Source organism: Micromys minutus (genome assembly GCF_963924665.1).
Source record: "Micromys minutus genome assembly, chromosome: 33".
Classification (NCBI taxonomy): domain Eukaryota; kingdom Metazoa; phylum Chordata; class Mammalia; order Rodentia; family Muridae; genus Micromys; species Micromys minutus.
The window spans coordinates 15387383-15399584 of NC_137968.1; the positions used below are offsets into that span (position 1 = coordinate 15387383).

A 12202-nucleotide genomic window follows, 5' to 3' on the forward strand; every position below is an offset into this window, starting at 1 on the left:
GAGTGTGCTAAGTTCAATGGACACTCAACATATAATAACATATATATAACACAGAGCACTTAAAATGGCTACTTGCGGTCATACAGTTGCATCCGCCCATGATTCTGCAACAGAAGTGGCCTGAAACAAGCATGCTCCTTGAGGATAAAGCACTGTTCGCTTTCCTTCCAAAGCTACTTGGAGAACAATTGACCCTGCCAGACGACAGGGAAATGGCTTTGTTTCTTGACAGTACAAAGTACCCTCTCTCTATTCAAGGCTTACATCTAGGGCTTAGCATCAGGCAGGATTAGGAATGACTTTTATAATTAACTGTGTTGCCTCCAAGGGATGCTCTTAAGGCTACTCCACAGACACCTGAGACACACGGAAAGACTTCAGAGAATCCTAAGGAAGCAAGAACAGAGCAGCTAAGCCAATTCACAGCAAAGAGCTTCTCTCTGACCTACAGGTCAAAGCCCTGGGCAGACTGAACTCCCATTTCCTATGCAGGTGTTTTTTGGTAAAGTGAGCATCTTTCTGATGCCACCTTCTGTGCAGGGACACAGTTTCAAAACCATGCAAAAATAACTAAACTTTCTCAGCACTGAGGTAAAATGCTGAAGGGAACTGTCTGCCTTGAGCAAAACCCATAAACAGCATATGGGAGCTCATGAGGTTTCAAAGGGGAAAATAATTTTTGAGAGCATTGAGCTTACACTGCAAGAACATACTAATGAAGATTTCCCTTAGTTGTAGATTCTTTCTCATCCCCACCCACCCCTGTTCCCAGCCCTAAAAGGCCCTTAGAGTATGGAATAGAAGGACCTCTTCTCTGGGCAGTATGTGGTGTGTGTGTGTGTGTGTGTGTGTGTGTGTGTGTGTAAGAAATGCTGCTTTCCGGATTAACATCTCGCCCAGGAGTTTACACTCTTAGTGTTTTAATCTCTGCTAACCTCCTTTACCTACTGTGGACTATATATCATAGCATCTTAAAATTTGGCAGTCAGATCATTATTTGAATACAGCTGAGCATCTCTATGGGATTAGGAAGCTCCCTCTCACCAAAAATGATTAACCAGCCTTCATCATAAAGGAGAGCAGAGACAAACAGGTAACTGCCTATCTAGGACTGCATAATGTGGATTAGGTACAAGCCCCTATGAGCTACTTTCTGTTCCTTTGGCCTTCATGCATATAAAATATCTCTACACCAATACAGGTCATTAAATTCCACTACGCAATACATTAGGCTAAGTATACAGAATGTATGTTCGATACGAATTATTTGAAATAAGGAAACCTTCCTACCCGTAACAGCGACTGCGATTCATCCTTGGTCTTGCTCTCTCCAGAAGCAGGATACTGCTGGGTGAGAGAGGCAGACTTCTCGCCACCGGCGGGAGCCCCTTGCAGGAAGCCCTTGGTATCTACCGCCAAGCCATACATAGGTCGTGCCAGATGGGCAGCTTCAACGTTGGGGCTGTCCCTTAGAGTCTTTGTCTGCTCTTGGGAGCTGGACACAGGCGTCAAGAGCCCCAGGCTTGCTTGAGCGTAGGATGGACTGCCCCGCAGGATGTCCGTTCCTCTCCACGCCACACCGCGAAGGTCGTCAGCGGAACTCTCAGTCCAGATTTTCTCTTTCAGCCCTTCCTTGTCATCGAGTTTCTCTCTCTTAACTGTGCTCTCAGGAACCGTCTCTCCCATTTTAGAGTCTGGGTTTAGCAGACTGTAGACTTTGAGGTCAATCTTGGGCTCCTCTTTGATGGTGGCTGTGGCGTGGCCATCCTCTTCGCCGTTAGCAGTAGTGATTTCCTGTTCCTGGCAGTGGACCGTGTTGAAGTGCTCCAAGAGTGACTGGGTGTCAGCAGCTGTGAAACTGCACTGGCGACATTTGTAGCAGCTGTGTGCTCTCCTGGAAGGAAGAAAAGAGTCGATGGGAAGCCAGAATTTTGAAGGGAATGCTCTGTGCTAAAATAGTCCTCACGCACCGGACTTCTCTCATGCAGTGGAGCAGAGGTTGAAAGAAATACAGTATTGTCAACACCCAGAAATTATAATTTAATTAACAGGCATTTTCATTTCCATATTAAAATGTGAAATTTTCTTTCGTACTAACACACACACACACACACACACAAACACACACACTCACCTCGAGGGATTTAATTACCATTAGGACTGGACGTTTAGCCTAATTATCACCTGGTGTTAGCTTTATCTTGATGGATAATCATCAGTTCTATATTAGTTAAGTGGCTATTCATGATTTAATCAATGACCTCTTCACTTTTTCTTTATCTGAGATAGTTTCATTATAAATACATTAACATTTTCAATGCTGAGTTCCTTTCTATACCTTTCCCATATATTAAAATATTCCGTGATTACATTTTACTTCCTAGCATATATTTAAATTAATTTAATCAGTGAAATAAGGCTATCTGATCTATATAATCTACAAGGTAAGACGTACTGAAACAAGCATTTTCTGAAGAAATCTGTAGATAGATACAAAAAGTGAGCAAACAAAGTTTGCTAGGTGTCAAAAAGCATGTTGATTGCTGTACAGATATATTTGTTAAAGGAGCCTGCATGGGTGTGTATGTGCTTGTGTGTGTGTGTGTGTGTGTGTGTGTGTGTGTGTGTGTGCTTCATACCGATATATTTGTTAAAGAAACCTAAACAGGTGCATATGTGTTCATGTGTGTTTGCTTTCTTTTTTCATAAAACAAAGAGATCTTATTGCCAGATTTTAGAACACTTCCATTGTTAAAGAGAAAACAACTACCATATTAGGACAAACGTTTGATCCAAAAATGTATTTAACTTTAAAAAACATATCAGAAAGCACACAACTTTTCGCAATGAGGCTTTTGTTTTCCTTTGATTAAAAAGCCTGACTTAATGCTCCAAATATTCTATGAGGTGCTTTTTACTTACTTCATATGTCAACACCAACAACAAAATAAAAACAGTAAGTTCTTTGAGCTATCTTTTGAAGTTAATCCAACTGTAGATAATTATCAATATGTCATCTCGCCATCTCCTGGCTACATCCTGGTAAAATGGGATCTCACACCCTTGCTAGTCCAGATGACAAGTTTTAATAAACATGTAGGTATAAAGAAAGCTGTGTGGAAAGAATGACCTGAAAGAGATAGTGTAAAGCCTATGAAAGCTGCTTAGGAAAGTCAAGGACCTTTCTGAGGGAGGTCATAACAAGGAGCCATCCTTTCATAAGAAAGAGAAGACAATGCTCTAATTAGGCTTACTACTGCTGTGAACAATAAATGACCAAAGCAACCTAGGGGGGAAAGGCTTATCTAGCTTATATTTCATCATTACCATTCATTATTAAACGAAGTCAGGACAGGACCTCAAACAGGGCAGGTCCCTGGAGGCAGGAACTGATTGCAGAAGCCATGGATGGAGGGGTGCTGCTTACTGGCTTACTCCTCATGGTTTGCTTAACTTGCTTTTTTCTAGAATACAACCCTGGACAACAGATGAAGGGTAGGTCCTCATCCAGCATGACTGGACCCTCAAACAACAATAAGTAATCTTTAAAAAAAATGTCCTGCACACATGTCTACAGCTTGATTTTATGGAGCCATTTTCTCAGTTGAGGTTCCTTCCTGTCAAATGACTATATTTTGCATCAAGCTGACATAAAACTAGCAATCAAAAGACAAAAGAGCATGTTTTGGATAGTTTACAGAGAGGTCATTAAAGACATAAATAATGAAGGGGAAACAGTTTGGCCAGTCCATTGAAAGGGCATTGGCGTTTGCGGTGGCAGGGGTCTTATTCAAGCCTAAGGAGACCACCAAGAAGGAAGGAACACTAAATAAACATGGTTTAAACATACAGGGGAGGGTACATAAGTTTCTGGATTGATAACTGTGTCTGGTTATGAGGCATGTCTGATGATTAAACACCAAAAAAGCTAGGCTTTCAAGGCCAGGGTTTGTTGATGGACAGCAAAGTGGAGAGGTTGTGCCTCAGCCATCGAAGCTCCCCACGGTAATGTCAAAAAACTTCCAACTCCCAAAAACTTGCACTTCTGAATATGCGGAAGCATGGACATTCCCCAGTGGTTTAAAATAAATAAAATACTGACAAAATGAAGGAGGGTCTATCAAATGTCTTTGATTAAAAAAAAAAAAAAGAATGAGAACAATAACCATTTACAAAACAGGTCAACTGATGCCGTTGCAAGACATGAACATCTAAATTATTATTTCTTTCCAGAAAAACAAGAACAATCTGATCATAGAAAAGTAACTTGGGCTTCGACTTAAACAACTCTGAATTGCTGTAAGAAGAAAAAGTGTAATAGCTTACCCTATTTTGTAGAAGGTTCACATGATATGAAAATATCTATTCAGTATTCTTCTGAGATTGTAACCTGTAGTTATCTTTTCGCCCAAAAATAGCATCAATTCATAAGGTACTAGAGGTTCTTTTGATTTTCATAATTAATAAAAGAATCAGGATTGCTTCCAGGAAAAAATCAGCTAAAAATGCTATTTATTTGACAAAACTCTAATGGTAGGGTGATTTGAGTGAAAATGGTCTCCATAGGCTCATATGTTTGAATATTTGGTCTAGAGTTGGTGGAACTGTTTGGGAAGGTTTAGGAGGTGTAGCCTTGTTTGACAAGAAGGTTTGACAGACATCCACAATATCTCTTCCTCTCTGCCTCATAAATCTTTTCAAGATGTAAGTTTGCAGACATTGTTTTAACATCAAGTTTCCTGACTAGTGACATGGTCTCTACCATCTACGTGATAAACACTAACCCCTGAAATTTTAAGTCCCCCCAAAACTCTTTCTTCTCTAAGTTGACTTAATTGAGGTGTCCTCACACAACAGAAGAACAGTAACAAAGACAGATGGTATTTGTATTTGTACAGTAAGCCAGTCTTGGTGTATATTAAAAAACAGCAGTAACAATATTTTACATTTCTTTCTTACATTGTTTTTCTCATAACTGTTGTTAAGTACCTCCTGAAAGATACTTTCTTACTGAATATTAATAGCCATTCTAAAAATTTGAGCCATAGTTTTTCTTCAACAGTGAATAAAAATGTAACCAAAGGAAATGAAAAACATCATAAATACTGATCCATTAAACTTTACAGAATCAAATAATTACAGATAAATCATGACACAGGTAAGGTCAATGAAGGTGAGTAAAATATTTTACTTTACACATAGATCAGTATAACTGTTATCCAGTGTCACTGGTCATTTTTCAGGGTCTTCTTTGTTGGTATCAAAATTTATGATGTGTAGTGGCAGTCTTAGAATGATGGAGAAAAGATGTGAAGTTCTTGAAAGGCAGATTCAAACCAGAAAATATAAAAATAACCACCTCAATATTGTTTGAGTATGCTCTATGGGGCAGGGTCTCCTGTAGCCCAGGCTGATCAGAAACTTACTATGGAAGATGCTCTGACAATGATCTTTGCACTCCTGATCCTTTACCGACCATGTTTTAGAATTACAGACGTGTGCCAAAATATTTTAGAAGTGAGGTGTACTGGGTCTTACTGAGAAATGCCCTGCTCATTTCTTAAGTTTCAATAGTCTGACTAATAGTTAATTTGTAGTAACTTTCTTTAATGAAGAGTGTACTTCATCTTCAAATATGTTAAACTGTCTATTCCACTTAGTGTTAGAAAAAGAAAAACCCACAATATTATGCCTAGAAAATTCCTGTTTCTAATTTGTTTTGGAAAGGATGATAGTTCCTAATATGTAACTACTCGAACTAGAAATATGTCTTCCAATAAAGAAAAGCAAGCAATAAATAGGAACCAATATAAAGCCTGTCATAAAGAGAAATGTTTATGACATTATCAAGCCTGAAATGTCTCTTATTAAATAGATAGGGTTTCCTATCTATGTTCTCTTTCGTTTATATTTGTTTCCATATCTGGTTCGCTGAACTACAAACTGAACATACATACAGCTTTGCACGCCTCCCCCCCCCCCGTACTCTCCCACTGAGCAACACACTCTGTTACAGACAACTATGTTGCACACGTTCTGGACATTGGTATACATTTTCATAATTAATGTTTATGAATAAAGGTAAAAACATACAACACATTATTTTCCCCATGGTCCTGTAACATTCTTAGCAAGTGAGAGAACTGTCTACTTTTCCAGAAGACCATAGTCCACATGGTGGCTCCCAGTTGTTTGTAACTCCAGAACCTGGAAATCCAACCCTTTTCCAGTCTCTGAGTCAGCAAGCAAGCAAGTGGTGCACAGACAAACATGCAGACCAAACACCCAAGCAAATTAAATCATTAAATTAATTAAATATCTAAATAAATATTTATTCAAAAATATAATTCTAATGCCTCATTGTGATTTCCTCACAGACTATTATTACTTAATCTGGAAATTTTCCTATTTGCATTTTTAAATTTTCAACAATTATGCTTTTTAATTTGTAATCATTTTTCTTCATTGACTCCCCTTCAGTAAAGTTTTGCATTACATGATTAATTTTACACAATAATTTTATTTCTTGAAACACACGGCAATTATGACATTATCGCTGAAAATTCCTCTATCTAAGATCCCTAGATATCGAAATCTACTATTTCTGCTCTCCACCTTTTTCACATACGGTGTACTGGCTCTCCATCCACATAGCAAACTTTGTAACAATGAACTTACCTTAACCCAGGACTACTTTGCAAATTAAAAGTGAAGTGCTTTGCTATGGGCAGATTTACATTTCTTTCTGACAGCAAGCAGTAGAACAGTGAATGTAGAACGCATCTAATGAACAGCATTATTAAAGCTTATTTCCTGAATTCAGCATCTTTTTTCAGATGACCCCACGCATGACCCCATGCATTAGTCTTGACCATGAGCAGCAGACATTCTGGCATTTGTCCTCTGCGCAGCCTCACGTGCCACACTTCCTTCTCACTTCTCCCTCATTATAGTGTAGCTTGATCCTGGTGACGTGAAAAATAAGCTTTGGAAATTCCCCTTAATTTGGGGAAGTCTGGCCATGCATTTAAAGTATGTTTTAGCTAAAACACTTGCTTTCAGTTGTTTATAAAAAAGACTTTTGTCCTACTTAGGTCTTAAACATGAATTATAGCACCGTGCGTTTTGAAAAGAAAAATGGTGACCAATAGGAAATAGATGTTCTGTCGTTTGAGTAACATAAATTAATAAAAGATGTGAGAAACAGATTCATGCATGGAAAATAATAAAAGGTACAAGGTAAATTAGGGGGCTTATAAGATTATGAAAAGATGCTAAGTGACCCATTTTAAGTTATTAATTGGATAACATTTCAGCCCCAGTCAGAACAGCCCATCTCTTAAGGATTCTATGCTGAGATTTCCCTGTGTTCCATATCAGTTCTGTTTTGTATGTAAATTATTTCACACATGTTGTACATTTAGAAGCTTTTCTTGATTGTTGTCATAGTCTCCTTCTTGTTCATCGAGCACTCAAAGACCAGAATGTTCCCTAATGTGTAACATATAGACACTCTAGGAGCGCTATTATAAATAAAGAATAATCAGCAAATATGGATCTAAGTTAAGGTAAGATGACCTCTTATTCTATTTTTAAAATGCTGCATTGAAGAAAATACTTCTATAGCAGATTGAATTTTAACCACCTGCATGACTACTTCATTTAACATCCTTAAGGCTTCCAATGTGACAGATATTTATTTAAGTTTCCAGATACTACCTAGTCATGAATTACTGAAATCATAAGGCTCCAAATTTCAAATAATTCTGTAAAGATTATCAGATGATAGATGAATAACCTAAAATCTAAAAGGTCCCTAGATCAATGAAGGTATGTCAGCATTTAAAAGCAAGTGTTGTTATTAAAGTGCTCTGTGCCTTACACTCTATTGAATTTCTTAGCTAATAAAATGCTGGGAGCTTGACTTAGACCCAAAGCCAACAAGCTACTTACTGTCTTTAGTGTATGTATACCTTAGATCCTCAAACAGCTCAAAAACTACATAATAAAAGACTACAGTCTAACTCACCTTGGAGCTATCCATGTTGAAATCTATTATGGAATCGAACAGTCCTGGGAATTTCATTTGCATACAGACATTTGCCAAGATCTATGCCATGCTCATGTGTTCAACTGTGGAGCTATAGTGCGAGGAAAGGGTGGAATTGTCTTGTCCTGGTAGAGGCTACTTTCAGTACCAAGAGTTAAATAAATCTGGACATTATTAATACATCTCATTTATTCATTTCTCCAGAGATTATTTCCTTTAGCTAAAGAACATAAATATCCTCCTTGTTTCAAACAAAAATTTAAGTAATGGCTTAGAGTCCTGGAGAAAATGTGTTTGCCCAAATCATATGGTTGCTAAGTGTACCTAGCAATGGTCTTTGTAGGGGGGAGTGATATACTTATCCACATATATATTCACACACGCACACACACACACGTAATATATATGTTCATGTTTGCATACTTATCTTATTCCATTTTCCTCATGATTAAAGAAATAAGAACTTCTTCAGACATGTTGTAGCACCTCACAACTATATATGCACAGGATGCGCAAACCCAACCTTACTTGTACACCCACACTATTAAGAGTTGAGGAAAAGCTGGTACTTGCTAACCCAGAAAGAAATTAACATGCAGCTAACATCAGAGGAGACAGAAACACTCATTGCAAGTGTGAACACATATTTGATTGCAGCACCGTGTCTTTCCTAGAGCTGACCTTATAAATTAAACAGTGGAAACCTCAAGTGAGTGTTTTCTGAACATTTCCATTCACTGTGAACACTAGGATGCCCTTCACATTAACATCTAACATTCTTAGCCTATCCTTGGGCACGGCTCCTCGATTACTGATAACTGGGAAAACACACATACGAAACTACAATAACCAGATTTTTTTAATCTAGAGTATTATACCTGTATATGGGAAAGCATTTCAAATAGCAAATAAAAGCTACATGCAATGGCTCACCCCTCTCATCTCAATGTGTGGGGAACCCTGAGGCAGGGATATTGCCAGGAGTTTAAAGTCAGCCTGCATTAAACAGAGAGTTATCTTCAAGCTGGAAGTACAGTAGGACCACGTCAAAAACTAAAAATAATAGAAGAACTAGAAGAACGCAAATACACTTTTTACTTTGGTGCTGAGAGGCAGAAGAACAATAGATGCTCAACTCGGCACACCTTGTATCTTGAAGACGTGTGCATAATAATTCCAGATTGTAAAAAGGTCTCAGGTTAAACCGCTCTTCCTTACGAGGGCATTTCGTGACGTGCCATTGTTGAGGTCTGGTCATACTAAGTTTATCTCCAGAGTTGCTGATTTTGTGGCATGCCCCACACCTGATGATATGTAGGTCCCTTTTCCTTCCTTCTAATTGCCAGTTCCAATTGGTTACTAACAGTGCCTGTCTTATTTACCCCTATACCTTCCATTCCGTTCCTAGTGCAGTGTACAGTTCTGAAATTAACAAGAAAATATATTAAATGACTATGCATTGCAAACTCATCTCTCAAATGTATGAACAGTAATCTGGGGAAAAGAATACATCAGGAGAGGTAAAGAGAAGAAATGTGTGTGTGTGTGTGTGTGTGTGTGTGTGTGTGTGTGTGTGTGTGTTGTCTATGTTAATTAATTTTAAATACCCTGTTTTACCTGCCCCCAAGGGGTGACAGCACAACCCGAACCATATGCATTCCACATTCTCAACCCAACATTTTACTTGTATGTCAATCAAGAAGGTTGTTCACATATGAAAAGTGAAAGAAACCATCAATCTCATTCAAAGAGAGAGGCAGGCAACAGACTCTCAGACTGATTTTTTTTTTCCAGAAAATACCATATATTCTAATAGAACTACTAATCTGGGAGCTGTCCTTTCTGTAATTATGTAATGCAGAGTCCTGCTCACTATGCTAAATTAGTAACCTCGTCCTCCACATCGATGAGAATTGCATGGTCTCCTACAAGGGGTAGAAGACATTTAGGGAACATGACGAACACGTGCGTCAATTACAATCCGAAGACACTGCACCTACCGACTTCTCTGCAATTCTACAGACGACCTTCTACGTGACTGCCCTGGAAGTCCAGCCACACCACGTGCAGCCCCGCCAAATCCCTGCCCCCACCCTCTCTCAGGGCTCCCCTGGTATCCTGTACCCCAGAAAACTTACCTGTAGTGTCTAGAGATCTCTTCCTCCACCTGGGTTATAAAATCACATTTGGTGCACGAGTGTTCCCTGCTTTCCCTGCCAGCCTGCTGCCCATCAGATCCCAGCAGGAGGTTTGCCTCTTGTTTGACATCCGATGCTTGGGACTCGTGCGCAGTCTCATAGTGATGAAGAAGCACATCTACATCGGGGGTAGAGAAGGGACACTGGTGGCACTGGTGTTTGACTCTGGGACTTCCGGCCACCCCAGGAGACAAGTGCAACAGCAAGAGTGCACAGTGGGAACAATTACTTCTTCTACAAGCAAACGGATAAGTAATTTCTCCGAGGTGCTTTTCTGGGCTGCAAAGGCCTCTGGGACAGAACGGACAATGCTTAATGGTACACTTATTGATGTTATGGAGTTGCTGATAATGACGGAGAAGTGGACCCACTACAATCACATCGGGGCCATGGCTTTTGGAATATCTAAAGTCACAGAACTGACAGTTATAGCTCGTTACCATATTATCCTCTGCTCCCTTGCTGGGGAAGTCCTTCTTTTTAGCCCCATTCAAGCCCTTTTCTGGCTTGGTCAATGGCTCGCCTTCTACACTTTTGGCTAGATCATTCTGATTAATGACAGAGCCCCTGGGAAGTTTGTCATTCAATTCTGGGTTAAGGCCGCCCAACTGCATGGCTGCGTGCTGCCTGCCGTAATGTTCTAGCAGCTTAAGGGAGCTAGATGACTCACAGCTGAAACTACAAAATTTACACCAGTAGTAACTGGTGGCCTCTGTACCATTTTGTCGTGAGGAATCGAGGGGCTTGATGGGCACTGAGTAGCCGACAGGGGTGTCATCTCCGGCTCTGACTGTCATTTTGTCCTGCCACTTCCCTACTTCCCCAGGGTCGCCGGCTCGAAGGGCAGGGATGGATTTGTTGGAGTTTTTCTCGGAAGGTTTCACGCCCTCGGAGGATGGGAGGGACACCTTGATCTTATTCGGGTGAGTCTGGAGGAAATGCTGTTCTAGTTCAGTTGACGAGTTGCCCATGTAAGTGAAATTGCAGAATTTGCAGCGGAAATACTTGGTGTTGCCTTGGCAGTCTGGAGTTTTCCGTCCAATGCCAATGAACGTTCCACCGGAAGTGACCTGCAGCGGACAGATGGAGATTACCTAAGGGTGACTGTGAAAACCAAGGGCGGGGCCTCTGATGTCACTCACTGAAGAGATTCCCCGAGGAAATGTGACACTCAGTCCTATAGCACTGAGGTGGTGGGCAAAGACCAGTTCGTTGTTTCAGACAAAACCCAGAACAGCTAACAGAAGCTTAACCTTGCACTATGAAAACAAATAAAAAGGAAGTGGGCAAAATACTCAGAATTTCAAACGCTACTCTGCCGAAGAATGGAGATAAGCCTGTCAGGACTTTAATAGCTAATAGGCACTATTTCCTCCAGGATGGACAAACGTTAACATGAGGTAAGGCTCCATGAAAAACTATACAATTCTACCATCTTTGATGGTCCTTAGTCACACAGTAAAACATGTATCATAAACTATAATACAACACTCAGATGACAGAGGGAGGAAAACAGAGTTCAAGACTGCCTTAGGCTCTTTAGGCAGACTCCCATCTCCAACAGAAAAAAAATTAATAAAGGAAATTTTGACTGGTGGTATGGAGTCCTTCAAAGGCACTGTATGAGAAATTTCCTGATCTAAATAGGTAGTTCAGTCAAGAATCAAACAGCCGAAATTCGTGGTTTGAAATAGAATAGCTGACTGAAATATATATATATATATATATATATATATATATATATATATATATATATATATATAAAGGAAGGAAGGGAGGGAGGGGAGAAGAAGGGAGAAAGGAAGGAAGGAAGGAAGGAAGAAATGAAAGTGTAAAGGAACGCACTTCCTTCAACTATCAGTGATCTCTTATTTTTTTAGCAGCCAGATGTAATGTATGAAGCAAATGGCAAAATCATGTTCTGGCTTCTTCAACAGCTGCTCAAAAATGACAT

At 39.7% G+C, this 12202-nt stretch overlaps 1 protein-coding gene across 1 annotated transcript in view; it reads right to left on the bottom strand.

Annotated features, from left to right (window-relative positions):
• Window positions 1-12202, bottom strand: part of TRPS1 (transcriptional repressor GATA binding 1) — a 220970-nt gene that overhangs the window by 152558 nt on the left and 56210 nt on the right. The window contains exons 3-4 of the mRNA XM_080909365.1: window positions 10189-11318; window positions 1291-1894 (exon numbers count right to left, since the gene is read on the bottom strand). Coding sequence (XP_080765491.1) covers window positions 1291-1894; window positions 10189-11318 — 1734 coding nt within the window. The remainder of the gene's footprint in view (window positions 1-1290; window positions 1895-10188; window positions 11319-12202) is intronic.